The sequence below is a fragment of the Ambystoma mexicanum genome, chromosome 10, assembly GCF_040938575.1.
Source record: "Ambystoma mexicanum isolate Mex_15411 chromosome 10, UKY_AmexF1_1, whole genome shotgun sequence".
Classification (NCBI taxonomy): domain Eukaryota; kingdom Metazoa; phylum Chordata; class Amphibia; order Caudata; family Ambystomatidae; genus Ambystoma; species Ambystoma mexicanum.
Genome location: NC_090932.1, coordinates 1268228250 through 1268251822, shown reverse-complemented (window position 1 = coordinate 1268251822; position 23573 = coordinate 1268228250). Strand labels below are relative to the sequence as shown.

General features: G+C 50.2%; 1 protein-coding gene across 1 annotated transcript in view; it reads right to left on the bottom strand.

The window, feature by feature from the left end:
* Window positions 1–23573, bottom strand: part of DDX54 (DEAD-box helicase 54) — a 560256-nt gene that overhangs the window by 78708 nt on the left and 457975 nt on the right. Inside the window, exon 15 of the mRNA XM_069619243.1 lies at window positions 4989–5180. Within this exon, the coding sequence (XP_069475344.1) occupies window positions 4989–5180 (192 nt within the window). The remainder of the gene's footprint in view (window positions 1–4988; window positions 5181–23573) is intronic.

Here is a 23573-nt window from a genome sequence, read left to right as displayed (position 1 = left end):
TCCATAACAGAGGAATCTGCTCTACCGCACTACACGCTGTGCTGTCTGCTCCCTCCACGATTGTCAGCTTCTGCTCCCATCACCTGCATCGGTCTACGTGGGCCGCCCCCCCACCTCTGCCTGCCACTGCAGCCACAGCTGCCGGTCAGCCATTGCTCCCGCCGCCTGCACCGATCTACACGGGTTGCCCTCACCTCTGCCTGAAGCTCCTACCACCTTCAGCGACTCGGCCTGTGCTCGGTCTGCCTCCACCACCTTGGTCGGCCACTACTCCCGTCGCCTGCACCGATCTACACGGGCAGCCCCCACCTCTGCCTGCAGCTGCTGCTACTACCCTCAAGGACTGCACAAACTGTTACAGCCACCCTCGTCCTGAGAGCTCCTGCTGCCAAGCAGTTCCACTAGGACTGCCCTTCACCTCTACCTGCTAGTCTCCAGGACTGCTTGGGCCGCCCAACTGCTCTTGAGCTCCCGCCACCTACCCAGTTCTACTCTGGCTGCCCTCCATCTTTAATTATCACAGCTACCGCCCCATCTGGACCGCGTGGGCCACTCCAACCACTCTTGACCTAAGGGCTCGACCCGAGGGCTCACGCCGTCTTATCAGGTACACTCTGCCTCCCGTCCACCTCGGCCTGCCGTGGCTGCCGCCCTTCCAGGACTGCGTTGGCTGCCCCAGCTGCTCTCGACCTAAGTACTATTTAACTGACCTCTGTTGACTTTTGTGGCTTTCGCCATCAACCATGGACTATCTGAGCTAATCCTGCCGCCCTCCCTCCTCTAGCCTGCTCCTGGAGCACCCGGCTCTGCTTTCACAGACTGGCCTTTTCCACTTAGCCCTTCTGCACTCTCCTGTTCCCTATACGCTCCTCAGCCCTGCATCATCACCATCATCATCCTCAGCGTATTTGATACCGCTCCCTCCCAGCATCCCACCTCAGTGACGCTGTACACCAACATCGAGTCACATTTCCCACTGCAACTGGCTGCTCTATCATCACCCCCACTGGGGTGAGCAAGTTCCTGCTGACTTCACCCAGCGCCTCATCACCAACGGTGCCTGGGCTCTCCCTCCATTGGCCCACTCCTGAGCGTCGTCCTCGGCAGTCTCCTACCGTCCCCCCTCCCCACCCTATCCTAAGTTGCTGCCCCTTGCCTTGCCACTTACCCCTTGCCACATTCCTCATCAACGGTGGCCGGTCCTTCCCCATCGGCCCACTCCAGAGCTTGTGCCTGTCTTCTTGTCCCTGAAGCACTTGGACTTGCCTCACCATATCACAGACTATAAACCTGATCTTATTGTCCTCTGACCTTTGTTCCCTCCACCACCACCTATGTCCTATCTCCCCTGTGTGCTACTGCCTGCAGAGTCCCCTACCTCAGCCCCTCCTCCCTGCGCCCTATCCCCTCCCCCACCTACCATTCTTCTTCCCAGGCATACTCCCATATGCAGCTTCACGACACACTGACCAACTTCTTGTCTTACTCCCTGTTAGGCCTTTTCCCCTCTCTCAGTCCCGCCGCACTCCCCTTCCCTCCACCCCTCAAAATTCTCTGCCTTCTCCTCATGGCCATATCCTCTCTCAATCTTCCCCCCCACTTCCCATACCCATTCAACCCCCCCTCCCCAACGCCTCATTCCAACGCTGCAATCTCATCTACCCTCATTTCACTAACACCTCCAACATCTTTAATGTCGCCCTCTGGAACACCAGATCGATTTGTAACAAAACTACAGCTGTCCTTGACCTTTTTACGCCTCAACCTCCAATTTCTCTGTATCACAGAAACCTGGATCCCACCCCACAACACCTCAGTTCCTGCTTTCCTCACCTCTTCCTCTTTTGAACATGTCCCTCGAACCTCTGGCCGCTGAGGTGGAGGTGGTCTAGGCGTTCTCTTTTGGCCACACTTCACCTCTTCTCCCTCTCCTACTTCTCTACCTACTTTCCTTTCCTTTGAATTAATGTTCAAAATGTTTAATTCTCCTCACGCTATCTCATTCCTAATCATCTACCGCCCCGTCAGCTCCTTCTACGAGGACATTGACTATCTCCTCAGTTTCATTTCCCCCAGCCCCACTCCACTACTTTTCCTTGGCGACTTTAATCTCCATCTCACTTCTAACCCTCCCTCCTCTCCCCTCTTCTCCATCCTTGACTCCTACCTCCTCTCCCCTCCCATCCCCTCCTACTCATCAATCTGGCTCTACTATAGACCTCATCTTTCACAGTCTCTCCTATTTCCACCCTACCCAACTACCCTATCTGATCACTTTATTGTTCCCTCTCCCCCCCTTCCCCCCTCCCCTTCTCCTCCTCCCCCTCCATCATCCACCTGCTTCTTCCGGCGTTACCTATGCAGCTTTAACCCCTATATTCCTTGCATCCCTCTCCTCCTCCCTCCCCCTCCCACTTCTCTCTCTCTGCCTCCTCCATCTTAACTTCCTCTCTCTCATCTTTCCCCCCTCTCCTCATTTCGCCCTTCTTGCCGACCTACTCAACCTTTGGTTTCATCTCATCTCTCCTCCATGCGCCGCCTCCTTAGGCACCTTGAACGTCTATGGCTCAAACGCCCCACCCCCTCTAACCAATCTGCATACTTCTCCTATCATAACCTCTATGACTCCTGCCTTAACTCTGCCAAACGCACCTACTTCTCTGACCTTCTCCAGTCTCAATCCTCCCACCCTCGCCGTATCGTTCAAACTTTATCCCAACTTCTCTCTCCTGCTACCCTGATCCTTCCATCGCCTCTCCTCTTTCTGCTACTGATCTTGCCTCCTTTTGTAACAAAGTCCTCAATCTCTGCCAAACTATCCTCTCCTGCCCCTCCTACTCTCCTCCTCCTCCTCCAACCCCTTCCATGTCCTCTTTCTCTCCTGTCACTCATTCTGATGTTACCCTCCTATCCAAAACTCATCCTACTGCTTCTCCTGCTGACCCCATTCCTACCCCCTTATTCCCTAAAATCTACCCCCTCCTTATACCCCCATCTCACCTGCTTTTTTAACATCTGCCTCTCGACTTCCACTTTTCCGACTATCATCCCTATTCTCAAAAAACCTTCTGCTAATCTCCATCCTGCTTCCAATTATTGCCCCATCTCTCTCCTACCCTTCCTCTCCAAACCTCTCGAACGCATTGTCTATTCTCGACTCTCTTCCTTCATCTCCAACCACTCCCTCCTTCCCTCTAAACAATCCAGCTTCCGTCCTCTACACTCCACTGAAACTGCCTCATCTCTGTTCTTAACTCTTCTTTCTGCACGCTACTCAAAGCACTCCTCCATTCTTATTCTCCTCATCTCTCGGCTGCTTTTGATACTGTTGACCACCCTCTTCTCCTCAACTCCCTCTCCTCATTTGGCCTCAAAGACACTGTCCTCAACTGGCTCTCCTCTCATCTCTCTAACCGCACTTTTTCTGTCTCCTGGGGTGGCTCCACCTCTCCCACATTTCATCTCAACCATGGAGTCCCCCCGAGGTTCTGTCCTTGGCCCCTTTCTTTTCTCACTCTACACTTCCTTCTCATCTCCCATCATCTCCTCATTTGGTATCTCGCACCATTTCTACGCTGATAACCAGCTTTTCCTCTCCTTCTCCTCCTCCTCCTCTCCCGACATTCACGATAAACTCTTCTTGCCTCTCTGCTATTAAATCCTGAATGTCCTCGCACTTCCTTACTCTTAATGCTGACAAAACTGAACTCCTTTTCTTTCCTGCCAACACTCTTCCTCCTCCCTCCCCTCCCCTTTCATCCTCTTTCCCCCCCTCCCAACTCTCCTCCTCTCCCCATGCCCACAACCTTGGTCTTCATATTGACCCTCACCTCTCTCTCACCACATTTCTCTTACTGCCTTCACTTCTCTTGTCGCTTTCACCTTTACAACATTCGTAAAATAGGACCCCTCCTAAACGTTCACGCTACTATACTCTTAATTACCTCCCTCATCTTCTCCAGACTGTTCTACTGTTCCTCCCTTTTCTTTGGACTCCCCTCCTCTCATCTCTCTCCACTCAAATCTGTCTACCACTCTGCCATCCGCTCCCTCTGTCTTCTCTCACTTCCTGACTCCATCTCCTCTACTCAAGTCTCTAGGCTGGCTCCCTTTTCACTCCCAGCTCAAATTCAAGTTCCTCTGTCTTGTTTTCAAATCCCTCTATGGTCTTGCCCCCCGTATATTCCCCCCCCCTTACCTTGTATACCCCTTCTCGTTCTCTCCACTCTGCTAATCTTTTCCTACTCTCTCCTCCTCCACCACCACCACCACCACCACCCTGCGCCCCCTCCCACTTCCGCTCTTTCCAACTCCTCGCTCCCTTCCACTGGAACCGCCTACCCCCTCCACATCCACTCTTCTCCCGCCTACCCTTCCTTTCTCTCTTCTCTAAAATCTTATCTTTTCCATTCCCCTCCCTAACACCTTTCACCTCCTTTCCTACGGCTCCCACTGCCTCATGCCTCACCTCTTAAACCTGTACTTCCTTACCCTCTCCATCCCCTCTACTCCCTTCTACCCTACCTTCGGCTCTTATCTAGTCTTATTCTTCCTCACACCTTCTTGCCTTCCCTTACTTCTGCTACTACCTCCACTCATACCTCCAATTCCCTCTCACGCCTCTGTCCCTCTCCACTCCCTCCTCACCAATAATGTAAATTGTTCCTTGTACTGTTTGAGTTGTGATTCAATTGCCATTTTATGCTTGTTGTACTTTTTTTCTTGTTCTCATGTAAAGCACTTTGGATTAAAGGGCTATATAAATTCAATAAAATACAAATACAAATCTAAAATGAGAGTTTACCCCTTTAGAAGCAGTACACATTTCTGGGAAAAGTCGCTGTGTTGCCTACCTACAGACTATGGGGCAACAAACTGCCACTGCAATATGTAACCCAACTCAACCCCCAGCTGGTTATGGTCTGAGTGCCTGGAGTAAATGCAGCTGAATGCTGCATGTTGGCATTTGATGCATTTTAGCCATTTACCTCAATGCTTTCCTCCTCTGCCTCTTGGCCAGCAGGTGTGGAGCGTCCTGGAGGATGCAGTGCTGCTGCTGATGCGGCCTTATCCTCCTGCACCCGCTGGAACTTGACTATTGCCTGGCAGTCCCGGCTACGCTTGGCTCTCATGATACAGCTTGCAGAGGTCTTGTTGGTGGAGTTGATTTCAAAGATGGTCTGTGAAGCAATGACTGTGGTCAGAAGTGTGCATTAAGGATTAGGGAGCCAATGAAAACATAGCATACACTTTGTGCATGGGCAAGCATAACTATATGGACCCCCCCGATTTAATAGAAGGTATAGCCCTCAAAGAGCATAGGTCATTCAATCAGCAGCAGCCAATAAGGTAACATTCTTACAAACCCGCCCCACCCAGTACTTTAATCTCTATAACCATAGTGCCCCCGATAGTCATTGCATTAGGCAAATTATTCTCCGACCGTAGTTCTTTCCCCAACACATCCCTCACATTGCAGGCACAGTAACAGTGACTCATATAGGTTAGAGGTAATCTGTAGCCGTATTCGTTTAACAGTCAGTTTACACCACCTGAGCAATAGATATCACTGCTGCAGCAGCATTTGTGCAATCCATTTCCCAGAAGCAATTACATTTGTGGCCGGATATCAGTCATACAAAATATATTTTAAACATGCACTGCTTGCAGGAGAAGCAAAGATATCCCCATCAATTATCCTTTTAGATATTTGTAGGTGGAGGGGTCATTTTGGAGCACAAGCCCTCCACTGTCAGTCAATAACTATCCACTCAAATTGTAGTTTCCTTTTACGTGAAAAAAACAGGAAGGCAAACCTCCTCCCATGGAGGGAATCCTAGGTGGGTCATATCCGTGCATGTACTACACTGATATTGTATGGTTTTATGTAGACAAGGATCTGAAATAAACTATGAAATGTGAAGTACACAAGTATACGGGATGCTCACAGCTGAGCATTAAGAGATCTATAACCAAGCAGGCTTCACAGAATCGGTACTAGTTTTCTTGCAGAAAATTTAAAATCCAGAAAAAGAGGCCATGAGGTCAAAACAACAAAAGATATACAATAAAAAGTAAAACCTCTTCAAAATTCAGCCCTAAAAAAAATATATAAGATCATCCTGCAACACATGATTAGTGCCACATGAAATAAAAGAAATAGAGTTTGTAAAAACAGTAAATTATGGACCAAAAATTGTGTACAGGATCTAAACCAATTAGAGAAGATCTAAATGAGATTCCTTTGACTGGCAATGAAAAAAGGTAAACTCAGCCAATGGCTGCTGGGCACAATGGCTTTTTATAGTCTGTAATGCAGGGCTAATCAAAAGTTACCAATAAGGATCCTACAACCCATAAATAACCCTATTGAATGCCAGTCCATTGCGTTGATGGGTCACGAAAACCAGTATACAGCATTCGAAGCACCGGCACACAATACAGCACTTTCATAGGTTTTAAATATCAGTGTCCTATAGTTGAGGCGAAACAGCCCTTCACAAAATCAAATGGCTAATTAACTTTTGACCCATTTAACGCATCAACATTAATTTTCCTGATATAATGGTTGACAAAAAAAAAACCTTTCCAATGCTCAAAAGTAACAAAGGGTCCAAAAAGTGTGTTAACGGGTGCATAGCCTAAACCGCTTAATGGATTTTCACCAAAAACTTGTTTTGAGAGACACAAATAAGAGGTGTGGGTAGTACCCTCTTCTGGTTTGGTAGAAACCCATTTCTTTTTTTTTTTTTTTAAGTTAGAGAGTAAGAAGGTATGCCCCAAAACTGTTAATATTTCTTCCATGATGCATGGCTGAAGTAAAGGCTTTTCATTTTAGAAAAATGAAGGATGCCATATGAATGTTAGAATGGGAGAGAACAATGAATGAACGCATTATGAATGATCATTGACGAATGTAGATGTGTGTGTGCGCGCCAACTGGACAGCAGGCCTTTTGTTGGTGTGTGGCTTAGTTGGCAGCAAGGAACTTTTTAAAACAAATTGTATTAATTGTGTGTCCAGTTTGGACAAATCTTCACCATTGCTTTTTTTTGTATTTTTTGGGTTTTTTTAGTTTTTTCTGGCTATGTAGAGGAACAATTCAGATGTGTGGCTACAGGAGGAGGAGCAGGACAACACCAGTTCTGCAACTTAATGCACGGTATTGTACGTTGCAGTGGTGGCAGGAGCAGGTCCTTTGCAGGAGGACTGCCACAACCACCCCAAAGATACCAGTAGTGTTCCAGGAACATCAACTGTCTACTGGCACTATTACAAAGTAATGAGGGCAAGTCACTGACAGAAATATAGGCGGAGCAGTGCCTTTTCTGTGGCCATATAATAAAGTGCAGCCACGCCTTTGTCTAAGCTCAGTCCGGGGATGAAGACACTGGCCCAACATCTGATTCAACATCACTGGCTGCAGGTGGACCAGATGCAAAACCTTCATGAGGCAGGCTGTCTAGCTCTACGAAAGGGCAAAAGTAACATTTCCATCATCTCCAGTATCATCTCTTCATCTGCTACATTAGCGCCACTTCCCAATAGCTGCAGAGTCTGCCAACTCTCTACTATCTATTCCTTCAACAGTTCTAACATTAGCACCTCATGCAGTCAACGTGTGTGTGGAGTGAGTGTGTGGAGTGAGTGTGCAGGCGGACACGTAGGCCAATGCAGTGTCATCTTTTGGGCTTCTTCGCTCCCTTCCTGTGGTTTTCCAGTGGCATCAGTTCCGTGTTGCACTGCTCCTTTGCTGTGCTGGCATTGTCCACTGCGGGAGAGCCACCCCCAGTGGGAGAGGGGACAAATTCCCTGGATTTGTCAGATTGACCATTATTGACAGTTGCAACCCCCTAACACATGGCTTTACAAGGCTTTATAGAATGCATCACGGATTGTGTGCGTTGCTTTGAAGTTGGACCAGAGCGCCAGAAAGATCCTCCGGACTTCCCTGAAGCAGGATTTAGAGAAACAGTGTGTTTTGAAGTGTATTATAAGTGTTGCACATATTGCTCCCTTCTGAAGAAGGCTTATACAACTGACTGTGAAATAAATTAATAATTGTTTTTATCAAGAAACCTTGAGTGTAAGAGTTTATTTGAATAACTGTTACTGTAGAGCTCTGTGTCACAACCTTACTGCTCACATTGACTCCTCTTGAGATAAGCCTAGCTGCTCAGCCACACTACCAACCTGTGTAGTTCAGACTTATACCAAAGGTTGGGTCCCTATTGCCAGGAGGTCAAGGTTATTGTAGTGCACCCAAAGGGTGATGAATACAATCTTGCCCAACACTGGTGGAAGGCAGTGAGGATCTATTGTGGAGTTGTTACATAGTGTTGCTTTACTTTTGTTCAACTAAAAAACCTTCACAAGGCTAAGCTCCACTAGAATAGCAATTGTAACTTGTCTACTATGGATAACTTCAAGCAGGAATCCCTGACCATTCTAACAGTAGGTAAACTGAAAGATGTGTAGAATCAGGAATCTAAAGAAAGATGGATTACAAGGTTGTTAGATCACCAAAGGTTGAATAGTATGCCTGTAAATCCTACTAATTCAGAAAATGCGGAAATTGATGAGGAAGATAATTCAGAGTCTAACTCTCTTGTCTTAGAAGAGTCAGACGAGTCCCAGGAAAGGATCTCCTCTTTGCCTCAGCAGGCCCTTTTGCCTCAAACTTTGTCCACGGGGACCCCACAAGGTGCATCACTGAGTCCAGAATATGGGTCTCTTGAAAATTTGAGACTTGAATTGGAATTTAAAAGAATACAGGCTCAAGCTGAAGCTAAACATCAGAACATCAAACTCAGGGAACTAGAAATGCAACATGCTGTAGAAAAGAAAGAAATATCTTGCAAATGGTTCTATCCCAGAGTCCTCTAGGTCTTCCAGTCCAAAGAGGCATTGCCTGCCCAAAGAAGCAGTCGGTATGTATGATGCAAAAGTTGATATTTTGGATTGGTTTAGTGCTTTTGAATACAATCATAGGATTCAGGGTCTCACAGGGAATCAGTTGTTTCCTTGGCTTTTGTCTAGGTTCCCCCAGGTTGCAACTGATGCTGTAATGGAGGTGGGGGAACTTGAAAGAACAGAGTATGAGAATCTGAAAATGGCTTTGATAACCAGGCTTGGGAAAACTTCTTCTGAGTACCTTAAGAGGTTTAGGACCCTCGAAAAGACTGATGGTACCCCCTGGACTACCTGGGTCTGTGAATGTTTGAAGAACTTAGATGGATGGATTAAGGGTTACAGAGTAATTACCTTTGAAGGAATGAGAAATCTGTTTTTGTTGGAATCTATTTTTGATGCTTGTTCTCCTGAGCTGAGACAGCACTTGGCTGACTCAAGAGAGATCGATCCCAAGAAACTAGCAAAGGCTGCTGACCTGTGGGTTGCCAATAGGGCCACTCAAGGATTCTGGGGCCACTCACAAAACGGATGAGGGGACGCAGCACAAGAACAATATCAAAGAGAACTCTAAATCCAACCACCCAAAAGAGGGCCACAAACATAAGAAGGTTAAACCATATGGGAAACAAGGAAAGTCTAGTGAAACCTCTGGTGCCAAACCAGAGGGTGGTCAGCATAAGAACAAGTTACTCTCTTACCTGGTAACGTTCTTTCGATGGGATGGTCCGACGACGCATTCCATATCTATGACAGTAATCAACACAGCTGTGCTGCTTCGGAAAATCTTTTGGCGTCTGCGTCCTGTGTCGATACGCTGTCCTCGAGGGCCTCCGTCGAGCCGACGTCACCGGATGTTACAAGTAGGACGCACAATGCCTGTAGCGTCAGTTGTAGTTTTTTCCCCAGAACGTGTGGCACCAATCTTCTGCCAGTAGGACCACAGAAAGCCTTGCAGAAACGTAAGCTGCAATCGCATAAGATTTTCTGTAGCGGGGAAGGCAGGGAGGGAGCGATATGGAATATGCCGTCAGACCATCCCATTGAAAGAACGTTACCAGGTAAGAGTAACTTGTTCTTCGAGGGGATTGGGTCCTCTGACGTATTCCATATCTATGACAGACTCCCAAAGCAGTACCAATGTAAGGAGGTGGGAAAAGAATTTAGAATATACAAATTTAGAATGCCCAATCAAATTGCAGAGTAAAGGACCGCCTTGCCAAAGGTCAGATCCTGCCCATGGATAGAATCTAGGGAGTAGTGACGTACAAAAGTATGGACCGAAGCCCAAGTGGCTGCATCACAGATGTTACGAATAGGAACACCCCTCTGGAGGGCAGTAGAGGCAGCCATACCCCCTAGTCGAATGGGCCTGTAAGCCTACATGAGGGTCCTTACCCGCCAGGCGGTAACATTAAGAAATTGCCAAGATAATCCATCTAGACAAAGTCTGCTTAGTCACAGCTATTTCCAAACGCCTTCCAGCGTAACCAATAAAGAGCTGATCGTCCACTCTGACCCGGGACATGCGTGAAATGTAGAACCTTAAAGCTCTCCTAGGTTCTAACCTATGGAGCCTCTGCTCATCCTTACCAGGATGCGGAGGAGGATAAAATGCCGGAAGAACCTCCTTCTGGCTTAAATGAAATTCCGACACCACCTTTGGAAGAAAGGAAGGACGAACTCTAAGGACAACCCTGTCCTTATGAAACACAGTGAAGGGTGGCTTATCTGAAAGTGCCTGCAACTCACTCAATCTGCGAGCGGAAGTGACCGCAACTAAAAATACAGTTTTATGGGTTAACAGTCTCAAAGGACAAGAATGTAAAGGCTCACATGGAGCACCCATTAGAAACTTGAGAACAAGGTTCAAATCCCAACCGGGCACCTGGAAAGGTGACGGAGGGAACACATTAGTGAGCCCTTTCAGAAACTGAGAAATTAAAGGAATTTTAAAATAAGAACACTCCTCAGACGAGCGCTTAAATATGGACAGCGCTGCCAGGTAACCTTTAATGGTACCCACTTGCAAGCCGCTGTGGGCTAAAGAAAGCAAAAAAAGACAGAACTACAGGAATGTCACATTAAAAAGGATCCACATTCTGAACCCTGCACCATTCGCAGAACTTTCTCCAACGGCAACGGTACAGGGACTTAGTTGCCGGCCGTTTGGCCGAAAGCAACACCTCCATCACGTCTTCAGGGAGGTCCCAATCCTTATACCTCAACCTTTCAGAAGCCAAGCGTGAAGTTTGAGGGATCTGACCTCTGGATGGAGAACCTGACCGCCTTCCCTTGAGAGCAGATTGTCTCGGTAGGGAAGACGACGTGGAGGGCAGATGGATAAGTCGAGAAGGTCCGGGTACCACGTCCTCCTGGCCCATGCCGGAGCAATGAGGATCATCCGGGAACCGAACCTCCGTAACCTCCGCAGCACTTACGGAATGACGGGGACTGGAGGAAACGCGTACGGCAGTGGGAATGACCACTCCACCACGAACGCATCTCCTAAGGCTCCTCTTGGAGGAAATTCCCGCAAGCAGAACCTTTCGCACTTCCGGTTGACACTGGAGACGAAGAGATCCATTTGAGGGGTCCCCCAAAGGGCAAAGATCTCTAGGAGAATCTCCTGAGCCAACTCCCACTCATGAGAGATCGCGCTCTGCCTGCTCAGAGCGTCCGCCGTCTCATTTTCGTTTCCGGCCAGATGAACTGCCAAGATCAAAATTCCCTGCTGGATGGCCCAGAACCAGAGCTGCATCGCCTCCCTGCATAGAGGAAGTGACCCTGCCCCCCACCCTTTTTGTTGAGGTAGTGCATGGCCACTGTGTTCTCCATCAGAATCAGGACATTCTTTCCTCGCACAGTCAGCAGAAAAGCCTTCAGGGCAAGCCTAACGGCCCTCAGCTCCAACAGATTGATATGGAGTCTGGACTCCGACGGAGACCAACGACCGCGGACTGTCAGCTCATTGGCATGAGCTCCCCATCCCGTGAGGGACGCATCCATCACGATCGTCACCTCCGGCCAGGGCAGCCAAAACAGAGCCCCCCTCATCAGATTGCCCTCGACGGCCCACCACAGAAGGTCCTGGGCGACCGAGGGTGTCACCTGAACGAGGTCCGACATCCTGCCGGAGGACTGTGACCACTGGAGCTTGAGAGCCCATTGCAAAGATCTCATCCACAACCTGGCCTCTGGCACCAGAAGAATGCAGGATGCCATGAGGCCAAGCAACCTCAAGAACTCAAACGCTGGGAGACTCTGGGCATGTTGACACTTGTGCACCATCTGCTGAATGTGGTGTGCCCTCACCTGGGGGAGGAAAACTCTGCCCCAGGGACGTGTCGAGCACTGCTCCGATGTACTGGAGCCGCTGAGTTGGCGTCAAGTGAGACTTCTTTAAGCTGAGGGAGAAGCCCAGCTTGTGAAGGGAGCGGCAGGGGACGGACAAATGATCCAGGACTTGCTCGGGAGAGCGCGCTCTGATCAACCAATCATCCAGGTAGGGGTAGACGTGAATCCCCCCCCTTTCCTGAGATACGCTGCCACCACCACCATGAGCTTGGTGAAAACCCTCGGGGTGGAGGTCAATCCGAACGGCAGGACCCGAGTCGCCAACCATGAACCTCAGGTACTTCTTGTGCTTGGGATGGATCAGCACATGAAAATAAGCGTCCTTGAGGTCGAGACACACCAACCAGTCCTGAAGTTGAAGGGCCTGGAGGACTTGAGAAAGAGTAACCATCTTGAACTTGTCCTTCCTGAGGTGCTTGTTCAAACCGTGCAAGTCCATGATGGGTCTCAATCCTCCGTCTTTCTTTGAAATCAAAAAATAAGGGGAATACCATCCCTTGTTCCGCTCTGCTACAGGCACCAGTTCTATAGCACCTTTCTCCAGCAGGGGTTACATTTCCTGTGCAAGGAGCGGATCTGGACTCTTCAAAGAGAGGTTCCCTGGCGGATTGTCGTGAGGCCTCTGCCGGAAAGGAAGACAGTAGCCGTGGGCAAAGATCTCCAGAACCCACACATCTGAAGTAATGGCACGCCATTCTACAAGATGCTGCAACAGCCTTCCCCCAACCGGAGAAGTATGGGCCTCATCACTGAGCTGAAGCGACTGCGGCAGTGCCTGAGGGCAAAGAGGCAACTGCTCGCGTGGCCTTGGCACCTCGAGTACCTTGTTTTCCACCTCTGGCACTCCTACGGTTGCCCCTTTGACTAGCAGCTCCTCTTGATTTACTAAAGGACGAGTAATATCGAAAGGAACCTCCCCTCCATTGCTGTCCCCTAGGACGAAAAGGCGGAGGTTGGCGGACTGCAGCGCCCAACGACTTCGTTGCAGCTTTGGAGGTCTGCAACCTCTCAAGACTCATCAGCCTTGCTGCCAAAAAGATGTTCCCCATCAAAAGGGCATGTTGAGGAGGCGGGCCTGCACATCAGGTGCAAAACCAGACTTCCGCAACCACACAAACCTGCGTATTACAGTGCTCGCCGCAATGGACCGACTGACGCAATCAACCATGTCCTGACCAGACTGAACGGATTTGCACATGGCATCCTTGCCATCCTGCACGATAGCAAGGAAACCATCCCGTTCCTCCCCTTCGGGAATATGATCAGCCGCTAGGGAAATACAGTCCCAGAGTGTGTGTGAAACGAGACAAGGCACAAACGGAGTAGGCAGCCTGAAGCGCCATACCCCCAGAAGAAAATACCTTCTTCGCCCAGCAGTCAAAACGTTTGTCGTCCCTATCAGGAGGGGTGGTAGGGTAAGACGCCTGCTTTGTGGGGGCCGTAGCCGCCTGCACCACCAAACTTTCCGAAGTGGGGTGCGTGGTCAAGTAGCAGGGGTCGCCACTGGCTGGGCGATATTTCTTCGGCAAGGACTTGCTCACTGCCGGGAGATTCTCTGGAGAAGTTCAAGCCGCAGCCACCCTTCTCTGCAAGGCCATATGGAATGGCAGCACCGGGTCAGTTGGTGGACGATGGTCCAGGATATCAGTCAGGTCATCCTGCTGAAAATCCCCAGGGGGGGCAGACCACCCCAGGTAATCCGTGACCCTCGACATCAGGCACCGATAAGAGGAGTCGGCATGCGTGCCAGGCTCAGGCCTACCGAATTCCACCTCCGGAGAGGTGTCGAGCCCACTGGCGTCATGCAGAAACAATGTCATCAGGGACCTCTGCAGGAACCACACCTTCCTCAGACCCCTCATCCACCGCAGAAATATAATCCAGTGACTGGAAAGAGGGAACCGAAAAAGGAACAAAGATGTTTTGCCTCAGCCAGAGCCTTTCTAAGGGGTTCCCCCGTACCACGAGGCATCCCCAACAAAGAAGCCTTGAAAGGCGTCGATGGAATCGGCGTCGAGCGCGGCGCCGACAGCGTCGACAGAGGCCTCGAGGGCAGAGCCCAAGTTTGTCTTTCGACAGCCTGGGCGCCGATGGGGTCGATGACTTCCTCGGAGGCGGGGCCTCGAGAGAGTCCGTCAACGACCTCGGCGCCGCCGGCGTCGATGTCTTCCTCGAAGACTTCACAGGTTCACGCGGTCTCGATGGCATCGAGGGCCAGGACCTGGACCGGGCATGTCAAGAGCGACCATCCTTTTCCAACCAGGAGCGCGAAGGCGCCCGGTGGTCGCGACGACTGCTGGAGCCCGAAGGCGGACGAGAGGTGTCTCTAGCACGGCCACGACCGGCGTCCTCAGACGGCGCCGATGGACCGGAGCCCTGAGATTGAAAAATCACCAACATCTCCTTTTGGAAGGAATCCCATTCCTCAGGAGTGGAATGCTTGTTGGGACAAGCAACCCGCCGATGGGCAGAGTCCTCGGAAGAGGACGGGGAAGGCGACCGGTGACGGCGCTTCCTGGAGTGCCTCGAAGAGGCAGAGGAATGGCGGGACCGACTCTCAGACCAAGAACCGCTGGACTCCCGACAACGATGCGGAGAGTCGCCCCTCGCATCGTCCGTCAAAAGACCAGTGGAAGGCAACTTTCGGGGCTTGGCCACCTTACCAACCGACAGCTTCTTCTTACGCTCCCGCAAGGCATTCGATGTGAGCGATTGGCAGTCGACACAGTCGTTCGTATCATGGTCCTCCCCGAGGCACCAGAGGCAAGCGTCGTGCGTATCCGTCAGCGACATCTAGGACCCGCACACCCGACACTTCTTAAACCCAGACCACGGGGTGGAAGAAGCCGAAGACGACATACTGATAGCAATGAAGAAACAGGTTCAAAGAACCGTAAAGAACAGGATTCAGTAGAATCAAGGCGCGCCGAGATCTCAGGAGCGAACACGTTCGCAGAAAAAATGGAACTGAGGCTACGGGCGTCGTGCGTTCTACTTAGAACATCCAGTGACATCAGCTCGACGGAGGCCCTCGAGGAAAGTGTATCGACATCATCGACGCAGGAAGATTTTCTGAAGCAGCACAGCTGTGGTGATTACTGTCATAGATATGGAATATGTCGGAGGGCCCAATCCCCTCAAAGCCCCCATTCCAGAAAACATTTGGTAAATGTTATGCTTGTGGGTCAACTGACCATGTGAAAGGGGATCCCAGATGCAAGGGTTAACCTTCTGGGGACCATACTGCCTCCTTAGCCTTAATCCCCGAGGGAGAAGTACATATGGCAAGTGGAATCTCATCTATTGGCTGAAGACACCATTGGAGTCTCAGCCAGTGTTTTAGTGTCCCTGGGCTGTGGGAACAACAGAATGTAGATGTGTATAACTTTTCCAGATTACACAAAAGAATATTACAAGGACAGTGTACTTGCTAATGGTTAGGAGACCCCTGCCATTAGAGACACTGGGGCCAGCATTACCGTAGTGGATGAAACCCTTTTCAAACCTGAGGATGTTACTAAGGCACCTAAAGGTCCCACTAAGCTTGCTGGAGGCCCCACTCCAGATGGTTCCAATACTACCAGCTTTCATCCAGTGTAAGAATACCAGTCAGTGTACAGAATGAGGTGCTGGGAGAGTCCTGTTGGGGAATGACTTAAAAGCTCTTGGAGTTGTCTCCCGTTAAAAGGAAGCAGGAGCAGACTAGGAAGGCTGCGGGCTCACTTTAGATGACTCAATGGGTTGTTACAGAGATAAGATAAGACCCAATCCACAAGAAGAACAACTTACTAATTCCAGGAAGAAAGAAACAAAGGGGAAACCCAAGGTCTCAGGAACAAAGAAAAGTATCACCCCTGTGCACAAAACAAGGGCATCCCCGAGAAGACAGTCCAGGGTCACACCTGTGACCCCTCCACCAGCTGAGGCTGAGTGGGAGGACCAACTAGATGCTGGTGAAACAGTTACTGGTGAAACAGAACTGGAAGAAGACCTTCCCCCTGTTGGAGATCTGGATCCTTAAGACCATCCTGAGCTGCAAACTTTGCTTGCAGAAGGTTACCCCTGTAGGGCAGTCTTCAGCAGAGGTCAAAGAGTGTCCTACTCTTGAAGGACTTCGGCAACAGGCAGCTTCCCAGCTGGAAGGGCAAGAGCCAGGGAAGCAAAGGCTGTACTGGGAGGATGGCCTACTTTACAGTGAGCTATAGAGTCTACGCCCGGGGACTAAAGGACTAAGATTTACCCTCTTCTCATTCCCTACCTAACCTACAATATCTGTCTCTCCTCTGCTACCTTCCCTTCTGCCTTCAAGCGCTCCACTATCGTCCCCATTCTGAAGAAACCTTCTGCTAATCCCCTTCTTGCATCCAACTTCCATCCAATCTCACTTCTTCCTTTTCTCTCGAAAATGCTTTAACGCCTAGCCTATTCTCAGCTTTTGTCACTAACCTTTCTCCCCCCCCCGCTCGCAATCTGGTTTCTGCCGTAAACACTCCATTGAGGCTGCTTTCACTTACGTTCTTAACTCCCTCCTCACTGCATCGCTACTCAAAGCAATCCTCATCCTCCTCGACCTATCTGCTGCCTTCGACACTGTTTATCACCCATACTTCTCAATACTCTTTTCTCCTTTGGTTTCAAGGGCTCTGTCCTCAACTGGCTCTTCCCTCTCCCACTGCTCTTTTACTGTCTCTTAGGGCGGTCAATCCTCCCCTACTCTCCCCTTGGCCTACAGCGTTCCCCAAGGCTCTGTCCTCGGACCCTTATTCTCTCTTTACACCTCCCTCCTCTCCCCTATCATCTCTTCCTTTGGGATTTCTCACCATTTTTACACCAATGACACCCAGCCTTTCCTCTCCTTCACCCCTGACTTGCACCTAAATCTCTCTTCCTAACTCACCACCATTAAAAACTGGATGTTATCCCACTATCTCTCTCAACACTGATAAGACTGAAGTCTTATTCTTTCCCTCCAACACACTTCCTCACCGTCCATTCCCTCCTACTATTCATTTTCCCCCTTATAATCTTCCCCTCTCTCCCCATACTCTTAATCTAGGCATTCACTTTGACTCTTCCCTCTCTTTTACCCACCACATTTCTATCACATCCCGCGCATGTCGCTACCACCTATTCGTACAGTCCGCTCTTCCCTCACCTTCCATGCTACTAAACCTTTAATCTTCTGCCTCATCTTCTCTCGTCTCTTCTATTGTTCTCATCTCCTTTTCGGACTCCCTAGCTCCCATCTCGCCCTCCTTAAATCCCTCTACCACTCCGCTATCTGTACCCTCCGTCTTCTCGCTTCTCAAGAGTCCATCTCCAAATCACTCTCTTACCTTGGCTGGCTTCCCTTCCATTCCCAACTTAAATTTCACTTCCTCTGTCTTGTCTTTAAATCCCTTCATGGCCTTGCCCCCCCCCATCCCTCTCCTCTCTTTCATTCTACACCCCCTCCTGCTCACTCCGATCTCTTCCTACTTTCTGTTCCCTACCACCATGTGCCTCGTTTCCGCTCCTTTCAGCTCCTTGCCCGCCTACACTGGAACTCCCTACCTCTATCTGCTCCATCCCCACCTATTCCTCCTTCCGTGCCTCCTTGAAATCACTCCTCCATTCCCCACCTTGACACCCTTATCCCCTCTCCCCCTTTCGCTCTCCTCCCTCTAGTACCCCCTTCATACTGCCCTTTACCCGCCCCTTTCTCTCCTACGTCCTCCCTTCTTGCTTCCTCACTCTATTCCCCTTCTCTCTCCTTCATTTCCTTCCCCTCCCCCTCCTTTTTACCTCATAGGCTAATTGTTCTATATACTGTTTTATTGGTTTGATTCAGATTTTGTAAATTGCTTCTACTGTTATGTTCTATGTATTCATGTTCACAGTAAAGCGCTATATAAGAATGATAAATACAAATAAAGGAGACTTGTAGTGCATCAGGAGGTGAAACCTCTGTTTCTACAGTTAGCCCATGGGATTCCATTAGCTGGTCACTTAAGTTTTAAGAAGACCAATGAAAGGATCTCTCTATTTCTACTGGCCTAAAATGGGGTCGGATGTAGATAAATTCTGTAGAAGCTGTCACACTTGTCAGACTTCTGGCCAGAGTGGAGCCAAAAATGTGTCACCCCTGGTGCCTCTCCCAGTGGTGGGAGTTACTTTTGAGAGGATAAGGATCGACCTTGTTGGTCCCTTAGATCGTCTCACATCTTCAGGCAAACGATTTATATTGGTTGTGGTAGACCATGCTACCAGGTATCCTGAAGCCATACCTACGAGGGCTTTTGCTGCTCAGGCAGTGGCTAAGGCCCTCCTTGGTATTTTTTTTACCAGGGTAGGTTTTCCTAAGGAGGTTATCTCAGACAGGGGGACCGATCTTATGTCCCACTACATGCAAGCCATGTGGAAAAACGGTGGAGTGACCTACAAGTTCCCAACTGCCTACCATCCCCAAACCAATGGGTTGGTAGAGGTTGAATAGAACTAAAGAGCATTATAGGTGCTTTAGAAGAACCCATTAGAAGAAAGTGGGACCTTCAACTGCCATGCCGTCTCTTTGCTTATAGTGAAGTCCCTCAAGAAGGGGTTGGCTTCAGCCCCGTTGAGCATCTCTATGGTCATCCGGTTAGAGGTCCATTGGCCCTAATCAAGGAAGGGTTGGAGAGTGCTCCTTCCCACAAGCCAGTAAGAGTCACCGACTATGTGTTAGGTCTCTGAAGGAGAATGACACATGATGAACGAAGCTTCAGATAACTTTAAAGCAGGTCAGGCTCTGGTCAAACATTGGCATGACCAGAAGGCCAACACGGTTGAGTTTACTCAAGACCAGCTAGTTCTAGTTATGGTACATACAAGGCAGATGGCCTTACAAGACAAATGGATTGGACCCTTCAAGGTTGTGGGCAAACTTGGACAGGTCAATTATTTGGTGGACTTGGGCAATCCCAAGAAGGCCCCCCAGGGTCTCACACCAACCGCTAAAGGCCCATGTATCCAGACCAGAAATGGGAGCTTTGCTCTTAGCATCTAATCAAGAGGAGGTGGAGAGTGAGCCTCTACCTGACCTTCTCCGGGTACAGCCTTTAGATGGGAAAATAGAAGGAGTTAATCTCTCTTCTGATCTGACTTTGGACCAACAGGAGGAGTGCAAGGTTCTGTTAAATCAGTTTGCCTACCTGTTTTCATTGACACCAGGCTTGACGATTTGGGGCCAACATTATAATCTCACTGGTGACTGTCTACATGTCAAAAGCAGGGGTTACATAATGTCAGACCATGTAAGAACCCACATAAAGGAAGCAGTCAAGAGGATGCTTGATCTTGGGGTAATAGAGCCCTCTACAAGTCCATGGGCTAGTCCTGTTCTACTAGTGCTAAAGGCAGGATCCAAGGAGTTGAGATTCTGTGTGGACTATAGTGCTCTTAATACAGTCACCACGACTGATGCCCATCCTTTACCTAGGACAGATGAGCTGGTGAATAAACTTGGTTCAGACAAGTACCTCAGTACATTTGACCTAACCTCAGGCTATTGGCAAATAGCTCTGACAGACCATGCCAAGGAGAAAACTGCATTTCCAACCCCAGGCAGCCTCTACCAGTTTCAAGTTATGCCTTTTGGACTACAGAATGCACATGCTACATTCCATAGGATGGTAAATCTGAATGGGATGGAGGACTTCTGCATGGCATACTTTGATGACATTGCAGTGTTCAGCCCTACTTGGAAAGAACATCTTGACCACCTAGGATATGTTTTGCAGGCTCTAACCATAAAAGCAAGCAAATGTCAAATTGCTCAGAGTAAAGCGGTCTACCTTGGACATGAGTAGGAGGAGGTGAAATAAGGCCATTGCCTAGCAAAGTACAAGCTGTACAAGACTGGGCCACTCCTGCTACTCAAACCCAAGTGAGAGCCTTTTTAGGTCTCACAGGTTACTATAGGAACTTTATAGAGAACTATGGGACCTCAGCTTCCCCCCTGAATGTGGTGATCTCACCCAAATTCCCCAAGAAGGTCAGGTGGAATGAGGAGTGCACTAAAGCATTTGAATGACTTAAGAAAGCCCTTTGTCAAGCTCCAGTCTTAAGAGCTCCTGACTACAACCAATCCTTTATTGTACAAACGGATGTTTCAACTACAAGAATAGGTGCAGTTCTGAGTCAGCTGGATGAGAAAGGCAGGGCACACCCCATCTGCTTCATCAGTAGGAAACTGAAGGACTGAGAAACGTGGGCAACCATAGAACATGAATGTTTTGCCATTGTGTGGTCTTTGAAGAAGTTTAGACCATACTTGGCCGGATCTACTTTTGTCATTCAAACAGACCTCCAAACCCTTGAGATGGTTAATGCAGATGAAAGGGGAAAATCCTAAATTGTTAAGCTTGTCCATCAGCCTTCAGGGGTTTGATTTTACTATAGAACATAGGTCAGGATGTAATCACCAAAATGCTGATGTCTCTCCAGAAAGTATGACCGACTGGAGTAAGGAGATTCATCCAGGAGTGGATTAAATCCTCCTGTCCCTTAGTCTGGGGAGGGGGTAGGGGGGGCAATGGTTAGGGAGAATTCTCAGAAACGTGCTAATTCCCATCTACCTTAGAGACCCCCCCCCCAGCACTTTTGCTGGACTCTTAGGACTTTTTAATTTCTAACCTGGAGAGAGAGAGCCCTTTTTCTCATCCTCTCATGTATCTTTATTGTGATTTGGACCGTTTCTTTGTAACTTTGGAGTCTGACAAACTCCATATGCATAATCTTTTAAATTGTGGCACACAGCACCTTCAGTGCAGTGACACAGGGAAGTCTCTCAAATTTCCCAAAGGTTTAAATGCCTTCTCTTGGATAAACTACTGTTTCCAAGAGCAGTAAAGTGAAATTGACTTTACTTAAATTGTAACTTTCTAGATCCAGCACATACTATCTTACCATAGGGTGCTGGAGGGGTCACTTAGTATCCCCTTTGTCTAGTTTCTCATGTAACATTTTTAGATGACTCTTTCTACAGTTAATGGCTGGTGGCAGTGGTTTACTATTTACTACCATTGTGTTTTTACCGCAGGCTGCATTCGCAGCTGCAGTAAAAGCACCCATGGGTGCCCATTTCGTCAAAATGGTCCGGTCTTCTTCCTCCCCTCCCCCATTTTCTTGTTGGAAAGGTTCTTCTTGAGATTGAGTGTGGGTGCAAAATAAGGATTGGTCCCTTTAGGGGGCGTGGCTTGGAGCGCCATCGATGTGGCTGCTCCCCTGAGGCCCGCCGTGCGAAGCCCGCCGCTTCTGGGCCCCTGATGCGGCTCCGCGCCCGTATACCGGAGCCCAGCTGATCCCAAGGACGTCGGAGGACCTGGGGCCCACCCGGGCTGAAGCGGGGACCACGACGATCAACGGAGACGAAGTTAGCCGCTCCGGTTCCCCGAGCCGGCCTCAGCGTCGATCTCCCAAGATGGCGGCCGTGCTCGTCTCCCGGCCCTGGAGGGCGGTGAGAGCTTTCTGAGGCCGCATCCAGACGCGGCTCGGTTTCTCGGGCACCCGGGTCGCGGCGGAGCAACATCAGCCCCCCGGACCTCTCCTCCGGTGCTCTCCCTGGGGCGACCCTTGCTTTCTACACTACCAGCCCGAGCCTGCACTGCCCGACGAGGGACGGCACGGACGATGCCCTTCAGGTAGGAGCTGCTGGGGGTGAGGATCGCTGAGGCCACGCAGGGAAATCCCTCCACAGCGCCTGAGGTGGGGGCCGCGCCGGCCTCAGCGTCGATCTCCCAAGATGGCGGCCGTGCTCGTCTCCCGGCCCTGGAGGGCGGTGAGAGCTTTCTGAGGCCGCATCCAGACGCGGCTCGATTTCTCGGGCACCCGGGTCGCGGCGGAGCAACATCAGCCCCCCGGACCTCTCCTCCGGTGCTCTCCCTGGGGCGACCCTTGCTTCCTACACTACCAGCCCGAGCCTGCACTGCCCGACGAGGGACGGCACGGACGGTGCCCTTCAGGTAGGAGCTGCTGGGGGTGAGGATCGCTGAGGCCACGCAGGGAAATCCCTCCACAGCGCCTGAGGTGGGGGCCGCGCCATCACCGCCCCCCCCCCCCTCCGCCCTCCAGCACACACTCCTGGGGCGCCCCGGCCCACACCACCATCTGGAGCCCCCGTTCGGACCTGGGACCCCTCCCACTATCATCCCCACCAGGCGTTTCAAGCCTGGGTCCTCGGAGGAGGAGCGGCCCTAGCTGGGTCACATCGAGGGACCCACAGCTGCAAGCCCCGAGAAGGGCCTGACCAACGCCGCCCACCTGAAGCCTCGACCTGGCCACACTCTCATCCCGGGCTGCCCCTGACGGGTGGGCCCCCTCGGCCTCGGAGGTGACCTGACTGCCTACTTCTTGGGGCGACCCGCTCTGCTCTCTCTGGCCTAGTCTCAAGGGGGCGCACGTTATTCAATCCCCCCACCGGAACTTACGCCCCACATACTTGCCCACCATCAAGATTTGGAGAGTTCACCCCCTCACTCGAATCCTCTATACACCGGCCAAGCTTGGAATCAGCTTTCCCTTTTCTCAATCAAGAGCCTCGACGCTCATCCACAGGGTGGGCCGCATAAACCATCTCCCCACCCACGACTCACCAACATGTCGAGACAGTCGAAAGCTATTAAAAATGTAGACATAGCCACCATGCTCACCGCTCCTGATAAGGGAAAGAAACCGGACTCAGTCACTCCCACCCCAGGGCTCTCCCAGGAGGGGGGTGACTCCCCAGCCACTAGAGGTGATCTGTTGGCGTTTATGGCAGACATCAAAGCCGAGTTTCGGTCCTGCATGTCGGAACTTACCTCCAAATTGGAACAAACAGACCATAGGGTGACCGAAGTGGAGCAGAGACTGAGTGAGATCGAGGATCGCTCCCAAGACCAAACAGCCGCCATGGGAGATATCCAGCAATCAGTAAGAGCCCTCCAGGACAAGTGCGAAATCCTCGAATACAAACAAGAGGACCTGGAAAACAGAGCTCGTCGGAATAACCTCCGTATTAGGGGAGTTCCGTCCTCAGTCCCCGACCAAAATCTTGCAGGATACATAGGAGACCTCTTTCAAATTCTCCTCCCGCATCTAGATAAATCCCAACTGCTGCTGGATCGGACCCACAGACTTCGTCCGCGACGAGGAGTAGACTCCGACCAGCCCCCAGATGTCATAACGAGAGTACACTATTTCTCCACTAAAGAAGCTATCTCCGCCATCAGTCGGTCCGGAGATGAACTCTCCTTTCAAGGTCACCCTCTCCAAATTTATCAGGATCTCTCCCTCTCAACCCTACAGAA